Raw genomic sequence first — 23820 nt, 5'->3', positions numbered from 1 at the left:
GGACACCTCATAGCATGCCAGGGTGTCTAAGGACTGAGTCACAGTGTGTGGGGAGGCTGAGCACACAGCTTGCTGTTACATGTGACATGTGATGCGTCACTCCAAACTTCAGGTGTTGACTTGGATTTTCTTGGGAATGGCCATCATCCATTGCAGTCTTCCAGTCTGAGTAACTGGCTCAGCTTTATATAAAACAGGCTGTAACCAGCATTTAACTTGAGACTTTTTTTTCAAGTAATGGAGCTTAGGGCAGTAATTGAGTGCAGTACAGCTTGCTCTGGGATGTGCGCGTGAGCACTTCTGTACTTTTTTGGCCATCCAGCCATCTGTAGCAGCAGTCTGGAGTCAGCCCTGGCTGCTGGTCCTCCCCGAGCCATGGGCCCACATGGCCCTGCTGGAGGCAGGACATGCCCAGCACTTCCTTGCAGACTCTGCAGTTGCCTTGAAGCCATTCCTGGTGGATGCCCCTCCCCGGAGGCTCAGCCCGCTGTGTGCTGGGGGCCTGCTGCCTGCAGGGCATCCAGACTGCAGCCCCTGGCAGCCTTTGCCCTCCTCCCCGGGCAGCCCTTGGTTTGCAGCCCAGCCTGGCTGAGTGCTGCTGTGCCCTGTGTCCTGCCAAACAGCCCACCAAGGCTGGCTGCTGACTGAAACTTGACAGAGCTTCCTTCTCTGCTGATCAGTGCCTTTCACTTGGCCTTTTTCCGCACCATTATGTTTCCCTTGTTTTTTCTCCATCTCAGCCTGTGATAGGCACCAAGTGCTTCATACTGATGCACAAGTTTTTAGTGATTTTAAGCCCCTTTATGTTCGGTGCAGGTCATTCCTCTAACTCTATTTTAGCACTTGCTAATTTGTCAATAATGGTAGTCTCCAGAATGGCAATTAGTGAACAGAAGAAGGTTGCACTATGTGATGGAGCAGCCAGTCTTCCCTTACACCTGTTTGTCTCCACACATACTCCCAATCTCCCACTTGTTTTCAGCTACATATTGGTCTGCAGGTAATGGAAGTGTAAATTGCTTTATGTAGGCACTACTGACAAGTCTCTATTTGGTGCCAATTCTCAGCTTTTTTGCTTTTAAGAATTTACTGAACATGCTGTTCAGAATTACTTGCACTCTAGGATTGCTAAAATCAAGCATATCATATTAATATAGCTGTCTCTTCTGTGACCCTTGAATCCCTTCAGACCTGACAGTATGGACATGTAGGTGAAGGGTTTCTGTTATGTTCTCCTTCGGCTTGTGTTAGTACTACTTAAAAGTTGAAAGCAAAAGCACTTGAGTTCTCAAAGACAGAAGGTATATTGCAAGGCAGTCTCTTCCTCAGTGTTTCTATGACACGTTTATTGTTCTGCCATATAAAAACTAAGTAGATGGTACAAAGGCTTTTAAATTAAGCTGTGAATTTCTTCATTGATTGGAGTGCATCTATTCACTGAATTTAGTTCTTTACCTATTCCGCTATCATTTTATTAATACTAATTAACACAAATGCTGCCACAAAATAAAGACTTTCTAAGGTCATAGAGTCAAGCATTCAAAGAGGAGGAATGTTCGGCAGACTCAGCATTTTCTCTATTTTTCTATGAAGTGCTTTCTTTTGCTTGTAACAGGGAACAAGGCAGCAACAGCAACATCATTTATGATAACCTGTACTTTGGTTGTTTCTTGAAAAAGCTGCCATGCATGTTGGTATCATAGCACCAGTTTCAGGTTGAAGAAGAAGGTTGGATAAAACTTAGAACTAATAATGTATCTTCTCTCAGGTGAAATGTATTTGAAAATATCAACCATTTATACAACCTATCTCCTAAAAAGCAAAACACTTGTTGTGTAGCAGTGTTTGTTTTTGTGAGTCTAAAGATAATGCTCTCCTTGAGACTGTTAGCAATGTCCAGTTGGACATCACTGGCAAAGGTGGAAGAAGCAGCCTCATTCTCATCACTGGTGTGGGCTTTACGGTGGCACAGAGCGAGCCAGCTATTGCCCATCACTTTGTCAGACCTGTAAATTGTGTGCCATTCCCTGCTAGTCTGAATGGGGATATCTGCTGAACTAGGTTTAACTTGATGTTATTTTTAGAACAAATTACATTGATTGCATACTATTTCAAAGGCCCCAAGTAATAAAGTACACAATTAAATGTATCTGACTAGTTGAATTTCTCTGTGTGGTTTTTGTTATAAAAACTTAACCATTTGTTTTCCAGACTCTTCTGGCAAAGATTTTGGTCCTACTCTGGGATTAAAGAAGTCCAGTTCTCTTGAGAGTCTTCAGACTGCTGTGGCTGAAGTAAGGAAGAATGAACTCCCTTTTCACAGACCCAGGCCTCATGTGGTGCGGGGTCGGGGATGTAACGAGAGTTTCCGAGCTGCCATTGACAAGTCTTACGATGGACCTGAGGATGGAGAGGAGGGTATGTTGTTGATGGCACTGACAGAGGGAACCACCTTCACTTAGCACTGCTGAGGGCCAGCTCTATAGAGCACCATGAGCAAGTGATTTAGTCCAGTTGAAAAGCTGATCACATTTTAAAAGCTGTTCACATCTTCCACTGAATAGAGCTGTCTTTGTAGTACCCCATCCAACCTTGACTGGGTTTAGTGTAAAGTCTTTCACTGATCTCCTTTGGGGCAGGGGTGGGTTGGAGGATTTAGAACTCAATCCTTAAATAATTACGTTTTTCAACTTCAAGAAGCAGCTGCTTTCTTCAGATTACATTAAAAATTATCTCTCTTGTTTTACAATTCCCCCTTTTCCAGTCAGGAAATTTGTTTCATGTTGTAGATAAGGCAGAGTGTATTGATAGCACCCTGCTGCTCGTTCTGCCACTATGGGTTTTATAGACCCCAGTCTGGAAATACATCTCCTTTAGTACGGAGCGTAAAACTGTGCTTGGATCCTGAGCCCCCCAAACTGAAAGAACACAGCTCTTTTCCAGCCAGACAGAACGTTTTATCTATTTCTTGTTCAGCCACTAAAATAGAAAGATTCCAAGGAGTGAATGAAGTCATTTTGTTGCATAGGTTGGTTGTGTCAGTCACCACAATCTCTTGTTGAAGTAAGCTCTCAGTGTTTGAAACCCAGCACGTGGTTTTCTTGAGCTCATGGAGGTTAACAAGCTAAATTTCAGATAGAATAGTACTTTACTCTGACAGGATTTTTATATCAGGAACAATAACTAGAAAACAATTCATAAAAATAATTCTGTCTTTAATTTACAATACAAATCTGTTTGAATCCACTAGATCTGTTTAGTCTGCTTTTTAAATTATTCAATTAAATGAGTAAGTGTTGTGAGTCATTTGAGCTCTTGTAGACACTCGTTGCTGTATTTCCCATGTTTGCATTTCAGTGGCCCGTAGCCATCCTCACTGCTTCTTTTTCATTCTGTGCAGATGGTGGCTCTGATAAGAGCTCTCACTGTGGTCAAGAAGCTCAAAATGTGGAGTCTGCCCCTCCAGGGAACCCTGAAATAGAAGATGCAGAAATCAAAGCAAAAAAAGACAAAAAAAATAGGGAGAAAGAGAAGAAAAAGGGCAAATCTAAAATCAAAGAGAAGAAAAGGAAGGAAGAAAATGAAGATCCAGAAAAGAAAAAGAAGAAAGGCTTTGGTGTCATGTTGAGGTATGGCATTTTACAAAGCAAAACAGTCACCCATTCTTGTTATAAGATAGGAAACAACCAATGCTCTCATAAAGTAGTGGAAAAATTATTTCACTTGGACTCAAATAATGTTTATGTTATTGAAAAAGAAAGCAGTTTATACTTTTACACCAAACTTGTAACTGCGGCAGAAGACATTTGGCAGACAAAATGTCTTTTTGTGCCTTTGAAATGCATTCCCATATGTCAGAAAAGATTCAGGGTTTCAAGCTTAAAACAAGCACGTATCGATGGGGAAGGATTTGTGGGGAGTGTTTCTGAGTAATACAAGTTCTGCTCCCACACTCAGACCTTTACCTTCTCTTCCCTTGCATATTTGCTTCCTTCACAAGCTGCGGGGAGAGCAGAATTCCTTGGGTTAGTGTAAAAGGCCTACTAACATTTGCAGTTGCTGAAAACCACTACCTGTGATAAAATGTTAGCTTTGTGGCTCCAGCCATTGCCTGCAGTGAACAAAAGCTCACTGTCCTCCCTGCCCAGCATGCAAGTGTTTGAACTTTTCTGTGGATATTTGTATATGCTGTATATTCTGTGTCTCTGTATATGCTGGAGTCATCAGAGTTCTTCAGGCTGTTTCCTTGCTCTTGCTGGAACCTTTGGTGCTGTAGGCACTCTGGTTGCTATCACCCTTCCTTCTGGTACCTGTTCTGTCTATTGAGGATTTAAGTGTTTCTGTTTAAGTAGATCTTGGCATTTGATACAGGGTATGTGATGAAATTTTTTGGTCACCTGGAGGAGATTAAACTGAAGGACCATGTGGTTACTTATGCCCCTGAACACTTAACATTAGCTTTAGAGGCTATTGGTGTTTCTTGTCATGCTGTATTGTTGACAAGACATATATGAAAGCCACAATCATTGCTTAGAGAAGGATACATTTAACTAGTAATCTAAGAAATTCAGCTGCAAGATCATTCACTGATTATGATCTTCATTAGGACGTATAATGTATGAAGTTGCCTTTCTGCCAACTTTCTGTTGCTATGTCCTCTAAAGTAAAATTACTTGTGTTATATTAACATGGAAGGTTTTTGCTGACTTTCTGCCATGTATCAGCAATTGTTCTGTCAACTTTTGAACACTGTGCAGACATTGTAAAAAATATTCAGGCATGCCTGTGTGCCAGATTTGCATGATTTCAACAGTTGTTAGTGTTCATAAGATGAAGGTGCCTGACTATACAAATCTGCTTTCAAATGGGGCTCCTCAGGAACGGAGGAGGTGTGTACACACATCCGTGCATTGCACGTGCCTTTGTGTTCCTTCTGTTTAAAGAAATGGGCCTTAACATGGAACAGTAATCAAAAACGGAATAATTAGGAAGGTGGCATCAAAAACTCTATCTTAAGCTTTATATCTATTTTCATTCTTTTTAGCTCTTTGGCATGAGTAGGAAAGAGGAGGGGAGTGGCACAGAGGTGTGACGAAAGGATAAGTACTGTTTCACGTATCAAAGATACATAGCAGATTCAAAGTTTGAATTGTAAAGTCTCACAGGAGGGGTATGATATCTGAGCCAGAAAGAACATGGGATGACATCAGAATCCAAAACAATCTGTTTTAGTTGACAGAAACACTGATAATGGTCAATATGCGAACCTGGAAACAGTAGGTTACCATTTGTAGTGATTCCCTTTTTCAGAATATATTCCACATTTTGGTAATACACAGGTTTGTACATCTGCTCTTTCCATAAGCTTGTCTTTGGTTTAGATTGATAGTCTTCCCAGCTGACAGTAATTATTAATAATATTTATCTGTATGGCAGCACAGAATGGGAATTTCTATCCCACACCATTGAAAATCTCTACAAAACAGCAAAGATGGAAGTAACACATTATAATAAACAGAGAAGGGGGAGTAGGTAAGAACTAACAGCTCAGCTGGGAGATTTTTAGAGGTCCTGCATCCTTGTCAGTATTTTTTCCAGAATTTATAGAACTTGAAAGAAAATTCCTTCCTGAAAAGGTGACAGTCCTAGGGAATCCTAGCCATCATAGAAGGGAAAGAAAGGTACAGACCTGTAAAGTAGAGATTGAACAAGAGCAACCAGTGTGAGTTTACAAAGGAATTTGGGACCATAGGTCCTGGGCAAGATGAGCAAATCCAGGCTGGCATTTTTTCAGACAGAAACTGCTGCATGAGACATGAAGAACAAAACCAATTGATCTGAATGTTTTTAAAAGAAATAATAGGGAACTAATAGTGGAATTTAGAACAGGTCAAATACCAACTAAATATTAGATTCAAAAGGTATTTTTTCAAACTGGAATCTTGTACTGATGTGAAGGGTGAGGAGTGTCAGGAGGGATGGGGGGGAGGAGGTTTGAATGATAAGTATTTTAGCAACACGGGAGGAAAGAAGCATCCAGATTTTTTATGACGTTGTGGGAATGAAACTGGCATGTTTTATTGGTAGAACATCTGTGGAAGGAAAGAGAGAAGTTTAAGACGACAAAAGTTGTGAGCTTCTGCAGCAGGCAAGGTGGCTACTAATTCTTGGTATCTTAAGAGAAAGAAGTAGAGAGAAGTATTTAGAAACTGAGATGAGCCCAGTTTTTCACATGATGAATTTAAATTGGAAAGAAAACCTGCCGCATAGAGGGCATTAGAAATGTAAACATTGTAGTGGAGCAGAAAGCTTAATGGAGAAGGAAATCTGTGCCTTTTGTAAGTACAGTGGTGATTTTGCCGTGAATCCCCCATGAGTTAGACCACCAAAAGGAGGAGCAAGAAATAGAGCCCTTGTTAGACTGACAGGAGAGATAAAGCCAAGGGAAAAGAAGTTATGAAAGCAAGTGTCAGGAGTGAGAAGAGGAATTATATTCCTGGGACCAGGCGATGTCATGAATTTTTTCATCTTGTCTGGTGACTGCAGACATGTGACTGATCCTACTGGGAGCTGGAACCCCTGCTCTGCTATGTTCCTACTGTTTGTACTTCGTGGGCAGCTTTGTTCAGAGCTATTTCAGCTGTGCCTGCATGGTTCTGCTGTGCTGTGAGATGCATCCAAACAGAAAAACAGACTTGCTGAACCCATGTCAAAATTGGCTTGAGATAAGTAGGAATTGAGCATCTGTGGCAAAAGCTCCAGGACCAGAAGGACAATGAAAAAGAGAGATTTTGCCAGAAAGCTCAGCACTAGTTAAGACACATGCGTTTTCTGGTGAATGACGTGGGGTCAGGTGTAAAGGACAAAAGAAAGTAGAATTTGAGGCTGAAACAGCTGCTGGAAATGTCCCACTTGTCTACAGTGGGATTTTTGTGCTATGCTTGCTGGGTCACACAGCTGTAACAAGTTTTGCCTTGATAATGGCCATGTGCGTTGGCTGGTTTCTGCTTTATAATCAATAACAAAGCACTTCAAGGTATTAAAACCAAATCCAAGTATTCAGCTGTAGTACAAGAATTGTTGAGCTTTAGTCTTTTGCATCTGAGATTTTTGAACATATTGGAATTGCTACTGCATTGGTTTTTTGCCTTTTTTTTTTTAATTTAACAACAGAAAATAGCAAAGCTGTTAGCAGTTGCTAACAGATTTCACTTAGTGCCTCATCTGTTGCTCAGCTGCTATTTACTTGTAGTTCCTGGTCTTTTTTTACACATGCAAAAAGAAGAATGATTGCTTTCCTGCTAAGCTTTTCCTTGATTGAAGCTTTATTTAGGTGACTGTGATTCAGGGAGACCATCAAGAAATCATGCTTTTATTTTTGTAATCATTGTTTTTTAAAAAGTCCTGTTTTTTCACACAGTATTAACTGAAACTCTTGGCTGCAGCATATTAACAACTGTGACATTTGGGCAAAGTAGGTTAATGTACTGGAGGTTTGAAATGCAGATGACACTGGTTAAAGTCTCTATAATCCAAAGTACTGTTTCACTGTGGTGCTGACTGCACAGTGTTTTGTTTCCTTGGTTGCTTCGGATGCACATATTGCCTGCCTTAGTTCTGAAGGTGTGTATGTGCTGTCCAAAGACAAACAAAAGTTGACTCTTAACTGGTTTTGTGTAACATTGGCCAAGGAGAGTTATATTTTACTTTTTGATGTTTTCTGGCACATCGTGCTGTCATTATTCGCTAATAACGCACCACTAGACAACAGACAGAACAGTAAATTGATACTGTGTATCAAGAAAATGACTACATTAAATACTTTCATTACTGGAGCTGTGACTAAATGTATACTTCAGTCTCAGGAAAAGGCTAGCGTCTAGCATCTACACTGAATCTTTTTCAGAACAGAAATAATACTGAGTTCTGTGCAGATACATTGGAGCAGCAGGATTTCACAATGCCACATTTGATTCTTGGCTCATCCCTTTTCTCACGTTGAGCTGACTGATTCTTTCAGGGCACTGTGAGTCTTAGAAGGCTGCTGGACCACAAATGAGCTTCCCTGTACCTTTTTTTGAAGGTATTCAGTATTTTCAGGAGAAATGCTATAGTGAAACAGCATATTTGTGCCTTTGAAAAAAGGTAGTGTGTAGTGTCATTGTTTAGAACTGTCAAAAGCTGTGTGAGGAGGCTGTTTGGAAGGGTTAATTAACCCTTTGGTGCAGGGTGCTACAAATCCCTGATGCTGAACATTAATGCAAAATGTATTGCCACTTACGACCGAGAATGCAAAACTGATCTAACCAAGAGGTTAATAAAATAAATTTTAAAATTATTCCTCAGTTTGTTAGGTGATGAACTCCAGATTTTAAATTTGTGGTCTATAGTTATTGAATTGCCATGCTTTGAAAAACTATCAAAATATTCTCTTCTAACAAAGGTAGGCTTTGTGTTTCTAAATTAAGTTGGCAGAAGACTGAACCTTTAAATCACCAGGGAAATGTGACCTCTCCCATGCAGTGCAGTTGTGTATCCTACTCCCATAGCAGTTGTTACAGTGCTGGAGTAAACATAAGTCTGTGGCTCTCTCTACCTTTTCCAGATAGTGATTGTAAAAATTCTAGGCAGCCCTTTCAGTTTTATGGATATGAAGGTAAGATAGCTAATGGACTGCAGCCACACCAATGGCATTTTAATAGGTAGCTCCCCCAGGCAGAGACCAGGAGGCTGAAGTCATAATTATTTTTTTGTGGTATAAAAATCTAAGAGCAAGTATGTAATTGGTAACTCAGAGTAAAGAGTTGTGCTGAACTGGAGTGCAGTGAGAGAGCACTCTCTCATTCAGTCTTCATTTCTAGGCTGGACTCAGGAAGAAAAAAACAACCAACCTTCTTCGTATAAAGCAGTGCTTGTCAACTTGACTGTTTCACTAGAAAATATTTTAAAAATTAGTATAGGTGAGAAAATGTCTATCCCCCAGCACTATTGCACATCAACCATGACTTGCATATTTGTGCACATATATATATAACTGCAAGCCCAGGGAGCAGGAATATGTATGTGTGTATTAGTTAGATTTGCTTTTTTGCTCTTCAGAAAGAGTGCGATTTCCCACATAATAGTTCATCTTAAATTATTTACCTTCCATTTCACAATATGAGCCATGAATATTTTATTTTTTGTCCCTTTAATTTGCCAATTTTCCTTTGAGCTAAGTGCCTTAGTGATTTTAATTTTTCATTCTAGTTGGAAGACAGAAATGACCCTTTTTTCATTACTACTATTATAGGCCTTGTGCTCAGAATGATACTTTTTACAACCAGCACTGTTGAGCCTGTAATGGTATTGCAGAGTAGATAGCATAATATACAGATATTGACTTCCATTAAGTATGGCACTATGATAACTTATGGAGAGATTTTTTTTTTTTCTACTCTGTTGCCCTTAGAAGTTGAGTGTTGTAGAAGAAAAGGTAGCAATATATGACAAAGGAGCAAATAATAAAGATGTGACTTGTTGAGAGAGGTGGCGTATATAACCTTTTAATGTATTTATCTGTGTATGATGCTGGAAATCAATATGGACATGGACAGATAAAAAAATCCCCACAACTAGATTAAATTATGTTTTAATTAGGCTAAAGTTATTTTAGATTTTTTTTGTCCTCAATTGCGAAATGATCCAAGATCAATCATGTATCTGAAATACAGCATCAGTTAATGAGGCAGATGAGTTACTTAGAGGCCTTGATTTCCTTTTGCATAATAAAATTCCCACTTTTCATTTAGGTAAATTAGTAAATAAAACTCCACTTTCCTTTAAAGAGCATAAGAACATGAGAGAGAGGATATATCTAGTCAATTTAATCTACTTCAAATTTTTCAAGTATCTTAAGCTAAAAAAACTAAACAAACATTTCATTTCACATGTATGGCTTTTTCTTTTTCTCCACCATATTAATTCCTCCTTGGCTGCATTCATAGACAGACTAAAGCAGAGAAAATAAGGGGGTTTTGTGCTAAAAATGATCATGCAGACTGCCTACTAAAGGCTGATTTGTTTAATTAAGCATCTGTTCTCCCCTTAATATGCATGCATAAATCTCATTAACGTTAGATGTATGCAAGTGCAGTGAAGAATAGACCCCTCACTCTCATTACTGAACTTGGATAACAAGATTTATATTTACTTAACAGATCAGAGCAGAAAGTTCCCTCTGACTGTTTAAAAGGACTCGAAATTACAAACTGTTTGCAAGGAGCATGCTTTTTGTGAACTACTTGCATGTTCATTTCAAGTTGAAATATCATTATTCAAGTCATTACTAAGCAAAAAAAAAAAAAAAAAAAAAAAAAAAAGCAGTGTGCTCTGTCTGTGAGGATTAACTTTGTACATTAAATTCTACTTAAATGGTTACTTGCCTATTTCATACTGACCTCTGTGCATGCCACAACTGCTAAAAGTAAACTCCAGGTGTTTTCTGGAGGTAGCATATTTCTTCTAAGTGTCTGTCTCTAATCTCCCAAGAAATGTGTTCTGCGAGAAGTGTCCTAGAAAGCAAAGTGTATTCTTGAGGAATACTGAACAGTGCAGCACTGTGTTCATCCGTCATTCACTAGAGTTGGCTGTTACTTGCTCTAAAATCCTCCTAAAATCTGGCTGAGGATAAAACTTGAATTCCATGTTTTCTATATAAATTGTGGTGCATTGGGTATTTCTGTAGATAATACAGATGCATTATGGTTAAAGGTCCTAGAGGGTTTAAAGTCATGCCCACAAGAATTAGAATTAAGGCTTCCTGTGCTGTATTTTAACCAATAAATACACGTTTTGCTCAGGAATACAGTGCAGAGTATAAGTTCTACCTTGACACCAAAAGAAACAACAGGGTTTTGCTGATTTTCTGAATCAGTAGTTCTTGTAACATGACCGTGGTAGACGGGGGGGGTTAGGGGATAGACAACAATTATCAGAGAAATGATACAGAAGGGGACTCCTGACAGATTCCTTAACTACAGGGTGCTGGTGGGTGCTGGTTTAATAGGTATTGGCATTAACAGCCATCTGTAGAGAAAATTAAATGTACTCATCTCACTGAATTATGATCTATGCCACACAAGGCAGTCAAACCAAAGTAATATTTATATTATAGTGCAGAGTCATTGATTAAATACACATGGCATCTCAAATCCAGTTGACATTTTAAGTCGAAATGATTGCAGACATGTGGTCATTTATTTAACTATTACTTTAAAAAATGTGTCTCTACTTGTTATTAATAGAAGAAAGTCAGACCTGACCAATATTTCAATAGGCTGACCTTTTGTTTTGCTGACATATAAAAGGAACAAAGCTCCTTTTGGGGTAGTCACAATTTCAGAGCATATGAAGTATGCTAGCTTCAGAAGAAACCTGACCCCTTGAACTACTCTGTCTCTTTCTTCCCTCTTTTTTTCCACACAGTATTTTTGAAAGAAAATGAAGAGATGGTTTAGGAGATAGGAAAAGTTTTAGGTTTAGGATTAAATAGGCAAATGTTTAGGAGATATACTGTGAGAGAGGCTTTGTTTCAAATGCCTGCTCTGCTACTGATTACTTGGGAATCACTGGTTAACTCAGCTGCTCTGAGCTGTGGTTTTTACACAAAAGTTATCCTCTGTGCTTGTAAAAAATGAAAATAACATTTCCCTGTTTATATTATCATTGTTCAGCTAAACCTGTTAAGAATTAAATGCATTTAAAAACTAATCTGGTTACTCCTGTAACAGTGTAGCAGGCAAATAGTTTTATTCTTAAGAAAATGAAAAGTAGTAAGCTTTCATATGACTTTCTCAAACTAATTTTCCTCCCCATACCCGTTCTTGTTTAATGTGGTCAAATTATTTTTTTCTCTGCAGATTAGTCCTCTTTTTGTCCTTACTCTGTTGTCCTGAAGACTAGCAGCATCTTCCCCCTTTCACAGAAGCCCTGTATGGGATGCCATCTTTTCATGAACCTTAAATCCACTCAGCGGGGCAGTGTCTAAAATTTGCTGACTTACTACACAGCACACTGAAGACATGACCACACAGAAATTTCTTCCCTTTCTGTTTGGACTCGTGTTGCTTCCAGATTATTATTATTCTCCTGTGGCTCATACTGCCATGTCCTAGTTCTGAGTGCTCACGCCTGCCCTGCCAGCTCCAGCTCTGTTTCCTTCCTGCTCCTGTCTGTATTACCTGGCTGCTGTGGTCACCTGCTTTGAGCAGCCACGAGCACTCACAGCCTTTGAAGGCAGCACTTTGCCTTCTACTGCAACGTTTGCAGCAAGTCTGGCAGAAAGTGTTTTATGCAGCTTTCAGCTTCCCTGAGAGTTGCCTCTGCTGCAGAACGTCCACCATGTGCATGAGCATTGGCAAGGCTAAATAAATGATGAAGTAAGGCTTTACATCCTTTCTGCCCCAGCTGCTGCTTCCCGTCTCTGTCCAACGGCAGTGAGAAAAGCTCTTTGCAGCTTCCTGCTCTGCACCACATTTGGCCATGTCCCATTCACCTCCACCTCTCCTCCTTGGTTCGGATGTGAGTGCAAAGGTGCAGGATTGATCCTTACCCAGCAGTTCCAGCTCATTCAGCTGTTAACTTAGCAGGTATCTGGTGTTCCTATCACCTCCAGCCCTTCATCCTGGACAACGCTTGTTTGTCACCAGGTTTCTGCTTTTGTTACTTTCTTCTCCTCTCTCTACCCTATTCTGCAGCCTGGGCTCTCTCTTGTCCTGGTTGTCACTCAGCTTATGCAGAGTCTTGAGTAATAAGCCCAGCAGAGTTCCTTAGTCTGGGCTCTGCACTCAGTGTGGGTTGCTTCTACTCTATGCCTTGTCATGAGTAGCAACTGCTCTGATTTCTCAGTGGTCACGATGCGGTTTGGCATTTACCATAGAAGTTAATTATGCTATCCAGTGCTCCCCTCACAAAAATATTTACATTCAAAGAACCTTCCCCTGCTTGCTTCCTTTATTCAGTGGAAATGACATCTCTAGGGTCTTGGCTTGGCCCTGGTGCATGCGAGAGAATTTGATCTTGCTCTTTAGAGATCTTGGAATAATTCTTAGGGGTGAAAATGAAGAGGCCTTCTCCTTTTTCCCTTTCTGTTCTTGCAACTTCGCACTTTTGTTCTCTTTTGCTCAATATCTGGAGAACAAACAGTAAAGAATGAATAGAAAGTGACTGGGGCAAATATAAAATGTTAGCCAAATGCTGACATGAAAAAACCTGTTCCTCTCTGTGTGTTAAAAATTCTGTATGTATATTTAGTACAAGATACATGGGCCACTAAGTGTCTGCTATGGCTCTTTAGCATTTAACTCCAGTATTGGGTTTGAAGTAATGAACTGTATGCCTGTGCCATTCATTGCCCTTTATTTGAAAGCAGTGAATACCTGGCCCCACACTAGCCCCAGATTATCATCAGATTGGTTGGTAGTAATGTGTAAATAGAATTGTAAAGCTATTTTCTGGGCAGAAGGCCACAATTGTTGTTTGCTATATTCCTTCTAACCAAAGAAACCTAGTGTGTAATGAGTCAGGCACTGTGCATTCTACCTCTGTCATCTTTGAGTTTAGCTTTTTATCCTCTGATGTGGAAATCTGTATTACAGTAGCTCTGTATAACAGACATCCTAATGTTCTGGTTTTAATTAAAATTAGATTGAGGAAATAAACAATTCAAAGAAGTTAGCTTTCCTTTTTGTGTCCACCCCCAGCCCCCTGCAAAGACACTTTCCATATCCTCTTCTGTGTTTGGAAGTGTTTGTTTTCATTCACATGCTCTTGGATTGTTCAGCTTCCCGAACAGACAGCTTCCCTAACAGACAGCGAGGAAGGACTCTCAAGGAAGCTTAATGTTATTCATTTAATCTTCTTAGCAATACATATTTTTAAATTATTGATTTTTTTGGTCTGTTTGGTTTGATACAGGCTGCAATTGAAGATTTCACAAAACCAAACTGCACTGCTTCTGAGAAAAAATTTTCACAATACAGCTGCAGATTAATTCTAGTGACTATATGTGTGTATAGATACACCAGAGAGTGAGTGACTTAGTTACTTAGAAAGAAATTAGCAAATATTTCTTTCCTCTAAAATGGCTGATTATTATGATTGTAAGTGCTGCAATAGGTTAATGTACCTCTTCATCCCTGAAGACCTCTGCCTCATCTCTTTTGTAATTAATTCCTGTTTAGGCTATTTTAGCTTGGTTGTCATTTGTTGCTTCCCAAGCCATCAGTCATCTGCAGCAGTGGAGGGTGCTGTAGGCAGGATCAGGCAGAGCTCCAGGAGCTCTGGGCTGAAATGGCTTGGGAAGATAAGAAGAGAAATTTCTAGGTATAGATTTGCTTTGAACCCTCTCTGCCTATAGCAGTGGTGTCAGCTGCTCTGTTCCTACGTGTCAGACGTTTGCTAATTTCAGTAATTGCACAGTGGAAGTTGTATTTACATATGTGTGGTATGAATGCTGACACTGTTCTGTAAGGCCACTACGAGAACCTCTAAATCCTGTGGTGCTGCTCCTCTCTGCACTGCACAATTTGGTGACTTGCCTGTGAAGTCTGGTGTACCCTGTGAGCAGGGAAAACTGATTTGGCAATGCGAGCTTGCTAATTCTGAGTGGATAACTGGCTTTAGTCCCCAATGCTGAAATGAAGCGAATTTTGGGTTATTGCATCTCCTGCATGGAAAATACTATTAAAAATCTGTGTCTTAGAGATACTCGAGTATTTTACAAAGACTTACATGTTTCTGGCAATCTTGGAGGGGAGGAAGGAAGCTGCACTCTTACAAAATATGTGTTCTAGTGGTCTAATTAGAAACACACCAAATTTTAGGCAGTCTAAAATATGCTAACAAAATTATTCCAATAACAGTATATTTATTTAGTTCATCCCTAACATTTATTCTGGTTTAAATACCAGCTTCCTCTGCCTTGTGGGGATATTCAGATTGGAGAAAATGAGTTTAATCTTTTTTGGTTTTAGGCTAGAGTTTAAAGAAATTGAAAGATGATGTTCCTGTCATAGTGGGAAGAAGGATCACTACTGGCCCTAGATTAGCTGTGGAAAACTTACATTATACCATAAACTGCTGTCCATGCACTTGTATGGAATTGAAAGTGGAGCACAGACAAAATGATCTTTCACTAGAGAAGATTAAAAAGAAGAAAAAAAAAGAAAGAAAGAAAATAAAAGTTACCAGTTCCTCTAGAACAGGGGGAAAAAAGTGAGGATTGAGGTTCAGAATAAGTGAATAGTTAGATTTACTTGAGTGTTAAGGCCTCAATCCAGCAGAACAAAGCAATAGACTGCAGGTGTATTATATGTGCTTCTGTCTTCCTTGTTCTAGGTCTTTATTGAAACAATACGTTTACACCATAATAAAAGGCTACGGTGGAGCTAAAATTAAAACATATAGGTAACTATGGGAAGTGTGTTTGTAATTTGTAAAGATTGTGTGTATGAGTTTAATTTACTCATCACATGTAGAAACCCAAAATTTTCTACCTTTGCTATTTTAACCTGTTACCTTATTCTTGTATTTTTATGGAACTCATGTGCTAGCACATAAATCTTTGAAAGTATTGCATATTAGTTTCCAGAATATCAAGTAAAAGGCTGTGTCTCTTTTTTTGACAAACTATTTCTGTCTCTATTATAAAGAAGAGCAAAAGATTAGGAGAGAAGGTGATGGATTTATGTGTTTGCATACTATAAATACCTTAGGCAAGGGGAGCAAGGAGATGCTTAGGGGCTACATAGACTAAAAGGAGCTTCTTTACAGTAGAATAGTCTTGTCACATCATTGTATCTGCCTCATCTTCTCAAGGTCACATAGACACTCAAAGACATTGAACCAGCCCACGCCTGGAAAAAAGCATGTTTGGCAGAGTATTGTATTAATGGCTTCATGGGACCCCAAGAGCATTTGTTGATCTTGGCTGTCAGTTTATTGTCTTTCTCAGTCTTATTTTATTTTGTGTACATCAGCCATTCACTGCGTACCTTGGGACACAAATTGCCTATAACAGATCAAATTTGCTGGTCAAAGGTTCACTCACTCTCATGAGGCTGTTTGCCTGTGATAGCACTGGTGTCTGTTGGCTTTGATACCACAATTACTGCAGTAATATTGTAATGACTTTGTACACTCATTAAAGCTCCATAGAAAGTTCTAGTGTTCCAGGTAGACAACAACAAACTCCTTGGTCAATCTGGGATCTCCTTACTCAAGCAGATTTCTTTGTGAGGAATCTTACGTGTTGCATTAAGAAAATACAAGTCAGCCTGAAACCAGGAGAATGATTTCTGTAGAGAGAAATTCTCATCTACAGGGGCTAACATTTTAGGTTGTCCAGCCATGTTTAGACCAGTTCCATCCTTAAATTTCCATGTAAGTAAATGGAAAATTATGAACATACAGGTTTCTGTTTAATATCCACCATGCAGAGCAGCTACAGACCTAAACCAAGTCTACAATATAAAGGTTGATCTGGAAATCTGTAATATAAGTCAGAGGAAATTTCATATTTAGTATTGATCAGAGAAGGAATAAAAATATGAAATTAAATTAGTTGCATAAAATGTTAAGCTGATTTATAAGCAAAAAGGAAAAGATTGTAAATTAAGCACTGACGTATGATGTTTTCACTCTGTTTGTAAATATTGACTTAAAATGAGCTTTAAAAAGCAATTAAAAATTAAAATTTGTGGTTGGTAGCTTTCTCAAGGAGCCAGTTTCAAAGTCTGACCAAACAGAAGAGTGAAACCAAAATAAAACATCAGGGAAGAGGGAAAAAAAGCCAAGCTGGAAAGCAACTTAAATTGATACAGTGTCTGTATACAGATAATTGAAGCCATGAGATTTAATTAAAAGTACCAAGTGGATGTTGCTATCAAGAATGAGACAGTGAGACTTAAACAGAATTTCTCTGAATGTCTATGGAGAATTTTAAGAGCAAGATAAGAAAAAGAATAATTCTACTGTTGGCTATAGAGAAAGGTATTCACTGAAAAACAGCTCAAGCTGTGGACATTTTCCAGGACCCCTGGGTACCAAATTTCAAGGATAACCAAATGCTCTATAAAAGCATCTTGTGATCAATTATATTGAATGGCACAGAGGAGTTGCATTGAATCAACAGAGATGACAATCCATTTGGCTGAGCAAAGAAAGATCATTACGGACCTTTGATACAGCAGTTTCAGTTCCGTATCTGTCCATTTTGGAACTTGGACTTGTAATAATTGTGTTGGTCTCTTGAAAAAACAAAACTTTAATAAAGTCAATATACAGTAGCACTTCTCAAACATAGAACAAAGGAAGATGATAAAGTACTGCAGCTCTCAGGTTTTATGACCTCTTGCTTTAGCACAGATACCGTTTGTGCATTTAGATGACAACACAAAAAGTCCAGTGGTCAGACTGCATTTTGCATGGCCAGCAGTGAGATTTAGGGTAAAAATGTTTACTGTTTCATGGCAAAAGCAGAAGGAATAGGGATCAGCTTCAGAAGTGATCAGACCTGATTGCAGAAAATGCAGTAGAAATACCAAGAGAAGCAGAGCAGAGTGATCAGAAGGAAGGGTTGGGGGAACTTGAATAAGCAACAGTCATTTCAAGATAGTGGATAACATCCTGGAGCCTGTTGGTCTTCCTGAAATAAATAACAACAGTTGTTTTAAAGAGATATGGATTGGTCTTAAGCCACAGAAATACAAACATGTAGTGGCTTTGTGGCAAAATTCTGCAGTCAAACCTTGCTGAACTTCATGGAAGTCTTGTACTGGATGAGGCCCCCAGAGTGTTCCTGGGTCTGAACAGGTGTGAGCTTGAAATGAGCCAGCATGAAGTTGTGAATAATGCTTTTTCCCTTTGAGTTGTAAGGCTGTAGGAGAATTAACTCTAGTCCCAGTTCCATGTGGGCTTTGGAGTGATGAATATTTTTTCAGACTTGCTGGGGAAATCCTAGCTTGAGACTATGACAACTGGACTTGGTAAGACCCACTTCTTTCCCTGAATAGGGAACCTAAAACCAGTATGTTGAAGTTCTTTCAATAGCTCAATATCAGATTTTTTTTTTCTGCAGAAATATATTTCAACTGATAGTCCTGAAAACTGCTGTCTAAACTTAGAGGTATTTCTGCTACTCATTTATTCTCACTGGTACACAAAGATGTCTGAGACCAAATTAATCTTGTAGCTGCATCTTTATAATCCCATTGTTTCTAGTTGTGTTTCACAAGAATAATTACAGATGGAATTTAACCTTTGTAATGCATAAAAAAAGAACAAAATGCAGGTTTTTGAATATTATCTTTTCTGGGGTTTAGGGTTAAAATGAGTAAAAAAATGGGAGAAACTGATTTTATTTACTTAATATATGGCAGAATTCCCAGAAGCAGCAGATCTGTGAAAGTCCTATTTGCACTGCGTAGCGCTCAGTGTTGGGTAGGAGAGGAAACAGGCTTTTTGTCCCTGGGAATTTTTAGATTTTCATATAACATTTTGCCTGTGTTCAGACAACAGTTTCAAAACTCAAATGTTGCTATTTGGTTAATTCTGAAAAAGAAAAGAGTTGGGTCAGTTAAAAATATGCGGTTTTATTCTCACTTCTCATTTTTAGACCCTTTTAATAAGGACTGAGATGGATATTAATGTGAAGGGGCACTTCATTTAAAATCCTTTACTTACTGTGAAAATACAAGAAAACCTGACATTTTTTACAAATCCATTTGTGACATTACTGAAGAACAAAGAGAAATTGCTTACCAAACAAGCGCCCAGTAACCTCCATTGTATCCTTGCTTCATAACGTTTCAAAAACTTTATGAAAAGTTTTATGAAAACTTCAGGAAAGAGAAATGGTGTTTTATAGTACTTCAGGAAAAGGCCTGTAGTGATTGTCATACCCAAGGTTCAGCATCATAAAAAGTGTGCATGATGGGACTGAAAAATGTAACTTCTTTTGTATAGTCATGGCCGTTATTAATTCTAAAAATCTGGCCTGTAACACTTCTAGAACATGGAGCAGAGCTAAAAAGAACTTTCATGTGAAATCAACTCCTGATTCCAAAAATGTCTATAGTAGTAATAAGAAGCTTCTGGTAAGGCACTCACTCATGGCTGTGAGGAACAGATGGTGATGGCCAGTCAAAGCCCTGCTGCAGCCCATGAGGTTCTGGTAGGATTTACTGTGGCATTCAGAGTGCTCTGAGGAAAGTAAGAAACCTGCTCAAAGTAAAACCGAACATCATGGGCTAATAGACATACTCATAGGAATGCCACTCAGCAGATTCAGCTGAAAGGTTATAAGATGAAATGAGTATTAAAGAATGATGGCAACTCTCCAGGAGTGGAGAGGGAATACTAAATGTGAAAATCAAGGCATATCGTTGCCCTCCTTTATGCCTCTTATTTTGTTAAAAGTGAGGCTGACACTGTGTGTCTTTTTTAAAGAGAAGAATACTGATTTAAGGGTTTCCTCAGTAGTGCTCTCCTCTCTGCATCCCCCGAGCCCCACCCTGTGTTCACAGTGACAGCAGCGACCAGTGCCCCGTCCTGCTGGGTAAGGGACAGTGAGAGAAGTGCATCCACCCTCCAGTAGCCTTTCCCAGTCACTGCAAAGAAATCTACCATATAATATGAATGAATGAAGGAAGGAAGGAAATACAGTCAGGGATAAAGCAATCCTTTTCATTCCCTTGCTTTGAGCCCTGTAGCAGTAGCTTTCCAGGTTTTCCCTGCCTATGCCAGCCAAGGATATGTTTTCTTAAAAAGAATGCCCCACAGAGGTCCCAATGCAGGATTTTCCTGTGTTGTAACTGGTTACAGTTTGTGTCCATATACAGATGCCCTTCACAGCTTGTTTCCAAAATGAAAGTTGGCATTATGCTTGTTATTGTTCAGCTGTACATAAAGTGAAACAGACTTTCAAAAATCATTTGCAGAAGATTTGCTGTGACTATTGACATTTTCTGACAACCTAATTTTTCTTGTAGACCTTCCACTCTCCTCCCACCTCTCGCCACCTCCCAATTCCTACCCTGCAAACAGCAGAAATGTATTTGGGAAAATGAAAAAGTTATGAATCAAACTTTGGAGGTATTTTTTAATTGACCCTGGGTGGACATTTAGATGGAGCTGATAGAAAGGTTGCAGATGTTCTGTATTAAAAAGTCTCTTTATATTAGATGATGCTGTGTCCTGCATCAAATGATTGAGTAGTCTCCTGTGGAAACATGCATTTACCCCTAGTACATTCTGAGCAGTTTCAGTTATGTACATATTTCATCTGTCACTGAATTAACCTGAAAAGTCTATGGGTAACCAGATCCCTGGGATGGAAGGGCTTGCTTGATGCTTGTTTGATAAAGAACTTTTTTTTGATGCTAAAACTTAACAGGCTTGTTCTAAAATGAAGCCACTGATATTTCTCTTGGAACCATAGGCTGCATAGCTTAAAAGCCCAGCATGTCACGTAGAGACTTTGTTCCAGTTACGTATTTCATCGTTGGCACCAAGTAGTGTAGACTAGTTTGGGGCAGGGGGTTTTTTTGTGGTGGGTTTTTTGTTGTTGTTCTTGGGGGGGTTGGTAGTTTTCTTTTTATTTTTGGTGGTAGTGGTTTGGGGGTTTTTGAGGGGTTTTTGGTTTTGTGGTAGTTTTTTTTTTTGAAATCCTGACCAAGAATGGTATTAACCAAAACTGGCTACCTGCATGTGTGTTTTCATTAAAAATGGGTAATGCTGTCAGAGAAAAACAGCAAGAAATTCTAGAGACTATAATATAAGAATACTGATAATTTTGGTATTTTGAGTAAAACAGTATGAACTGGGATTGGGTTTCAGGCTAGAGAAATGCTAACTTTAAGACTAATTCAATTCGAAGCCTTTGTTACAAGCTGCCTCTTACAATATAGCTGGGAATCCATAATACTGTATAGTTTCACTTGCATTATATGAAAACATGATCATTTGCTTTAAAAAAAAAAAAAAAACCACTTCATTTTTAATGTTGTAATCTTTTAATAATGAGTGGCTGAACTATCTCTGTAATTCATTACCCTTTCAGCTGTTAGATGAATGGGATATGTTATGGTTTGTCATTATTCTCCATGGTGGCAAGGAGAACAGACTGGGGATTTAAATCGCCTTCCACTGCATGGGCTATAGACATGCTGATAACTTGCTGTGAGATTACATTTAGTTCCAGGATCTCTCGTGCTTCAGAGTGTAATGCATTTGGTTGCCATGATGAACAAAAGCTTCCAATGGTTTATGTAGGTATACTAGGAGTGAAATGAAAGAGAAAGAGCAAAGAATGCAAGTAAAATGTTGCTTTCTTTTACAAATGACTGGTTGAGTACAGAGGAAAAAGTAATAAATGTATGTGAGAAGGGAAACAAATATAGTAGTCGAAATATTATATGGACATCTACGTGTGTGTGTGTAGATATATAATGTGAAATACAGTATAATCTTAACATTGTTATGTACATACTTAGGACTGCACTGGCTCATTACCCATTGCATCAAGGATGCTCAAGTGTTTATTATGCTATTTACCAAATTATAGCTATTTCCTGAACAGCCGGCCTCCGCTGAATATGCTTGTATTCTGTCCATCTTTAATAATGAAGCCTGCACTTTGGGGCAGAAACACAGTCTGGCAATGATCAGCAGGAAATAAGAGAGAAATTGGTAATCTCTTTAGCTTCACTGTTTTATGTTGTTTACTTGCCTCTCCCAAGTATTCATTTGGGGAACCTGGGCAGCAGAGGTCAGGCAGCTGAATTTCTTAGTGAATATTAGGAACTGGGCTGAAGAGCAAACAGATATTTAGTAAGTTCTTTATAGTGGTTTTTTCAATTGCATCTAAGATTTAGCTAGTCAACTCTGGGTGGAGTGTTGTAATACTTTTAATAAAAAATATGTGTTTATTAATTTATAAATACCAGTTATGTTTTTCAACTTCTGCATAGGTATGTAAAATGGATTATATATTAATAAACACTGCTGGGAGGTAGAGGGACTCAGAGGAGTTTTTGAATATTACCATTTGTAGTGGTGGAACTTTTACTTTTTTTCAAATACATGAGTCAGTTACACATGCTGTTCCTCACACTTTGTAGCATTGCTCCAAAGTTTAACTTGGTAATGCAGTGCTTAATCATAAATTTGATTTTATTTCATTTTAACATTCAGAAAAATATCCTCAATGAGGTTTAAAGAAACTGTTTGGAATATAAATGTTGGCATATAATCCCTTCAGTTATTGAAAAAATAGTCCAATCAATCTCTAGGTTGGCTTTTTAGCTCAAAATGCCTTAATGTGACAGGAATGCACTATAATCTATGAAAGGAATGTCTTAATTTATCACAGAGCCCATTACTTTTGAGTTATATTTTGTGCTCTGGGTATCTGTACTTAATTCTTCACAGATAACATAGAATGAAGTCTTGCCTGTGATGCATTTTAGAGAATTGAGTTTATTGTCTTCTTTTCCAAACAAAAGAGTGGTTTCTCTTACTGTGGAGGTAAGTGCAGTGCCTCATAAGTTTTTGGAATGCCCTTGTAACTCTACAAAACCGATGTTCTCGAGGTCTTAACAGCCAGCTGTGGAAGCTGAGCACGCCTTTGTGGGGAGAACATAGCTGGATCCTCTGCAACTTTTGCATTTCCCTCTCCACACCATGAAGTTCAGTACTTCATACTCATTTCTCATGTACTAGAGAGTGCTAGTCTGGATTAAATGCTTGAGTTTAAGGTACATTGAAGACGGATGTGATCAACATTATTCTGTGTGTTTGGACTTTGAAGAACCTCCAATTCTATTTAGGATTTTGTATGATGAAGAGTTAAATTCTGTTTTAAGGTACTTGAATCTACCCAAGACTTGCTGCCAATTTTTGTTGCTAACAGAGATGTTCTCCAGCCCCTAACTTTGTGCATCTGTATTTGATAAGGCTGGCAAAATGTCTTTGATTAGGGTGGGTTTTTTTGGAGCGGCCATTCAGAGGCAACTTTCTTCTGTACTCTGATGTGTGTCATAAAGAAAGGTTTTTCACATTAGTGAAGTGCTTAATTACTTCGGAGCAGCATAGTTGCTTTGGGGTTTAGACTTATTTGGACTGTAAGAGTGAAATGTAACAAATGTTACCATCTGCTGTTCTCATCCTGCCCCCCCCCTCCCCCCCCACCTTCCCTCTCGATGCCCCAACAGACTCCCTTCCTCTGTTTCATCCTTATTGTCTGATTCAAAAATACTGTCAGGGTACTTAAGGCATGTAGTAGCTTCAAGGCATGAAGCGGGAGATCAGCTTTTCCCAAACAAGATTCCACACTTGTTCTGTGAATTAAGGGCTTTTACAAAGGTTAGCCAGAACTATAACAGCACCTTTTTTTTCTCCTTGAAAAGTAAACTTGACACATCTGTCACATCTGAGGACTGGAAATTTCTGGCTTCATAGAGGAAAATGTGTCACTGCGGTGTGTGTCTTCTGACCTAACTATCCTAGAGATTTTTGTTCCATTTGTCTCCTACAAGCTTATATAATGAAGGAAGTCTCCCTAGGCATGATCAACCAAAGAGAGTGAGTAAAACACAATGGTTTCAATCAAGGTTTCTGCTAACCCAAGTTAGTTGTTACTCTTCAGTCAAAGGTGCTACCTTTCACCGTGGCAACCAGTAATAATTATTCTCTTCACAGACATTGTGTAGATTTTCACTAGCCACTGGTCACAACCTTGTGCTTAAATTTGTAAGATGCTTTTTCTGTTTTGAATCCTAG

The 23820-nt window shown here is 38.9% G+C and overlaps 1 protein-coding gene across 2 annotated transcripts in view; it reads left to right on the top strand.

Moving 5' to 3' along the window:
- The window catches only part of PARD3B (par-3 family cell polarity regulator beta), a 401283-nt gene that overhangs the window by 259081 nt on the left and 118382 nt on the right, over positions 1 to 23820 (top strand). For both annotated transcript variants that reach the window (XM_082285055.1, XM_082285054.1), the window contains 2 exons: positions 2212 to 2418; positions 3401 to 3629. In XM_082285055.1, the coding sequence (XP_082141181.1) occupies positions 2212 to 2418; positions 3401 to 3629 (436 nt within the window). The remainder of the gene's footprint in view (positions 1 to 2211; positions 2419 to 3400; positions 3630 to 23820) is intronic.

The sequence above is a fragment of the Coloeus monedula genome, assembly GCF_965178545.1.
Source record: "Coloeus monedula genome assembly, chromosome: 7".
In the NCBI taxonomy this organism is placed as follows: Eukaryota; Metazoa; Chordata; class Aves; order Passeriformes; family Corvidae; genus Coloeus; species Coloeus monedula.
This window is presented reverse-complemented; position numbering and strand designations above follow the sequence as displayed.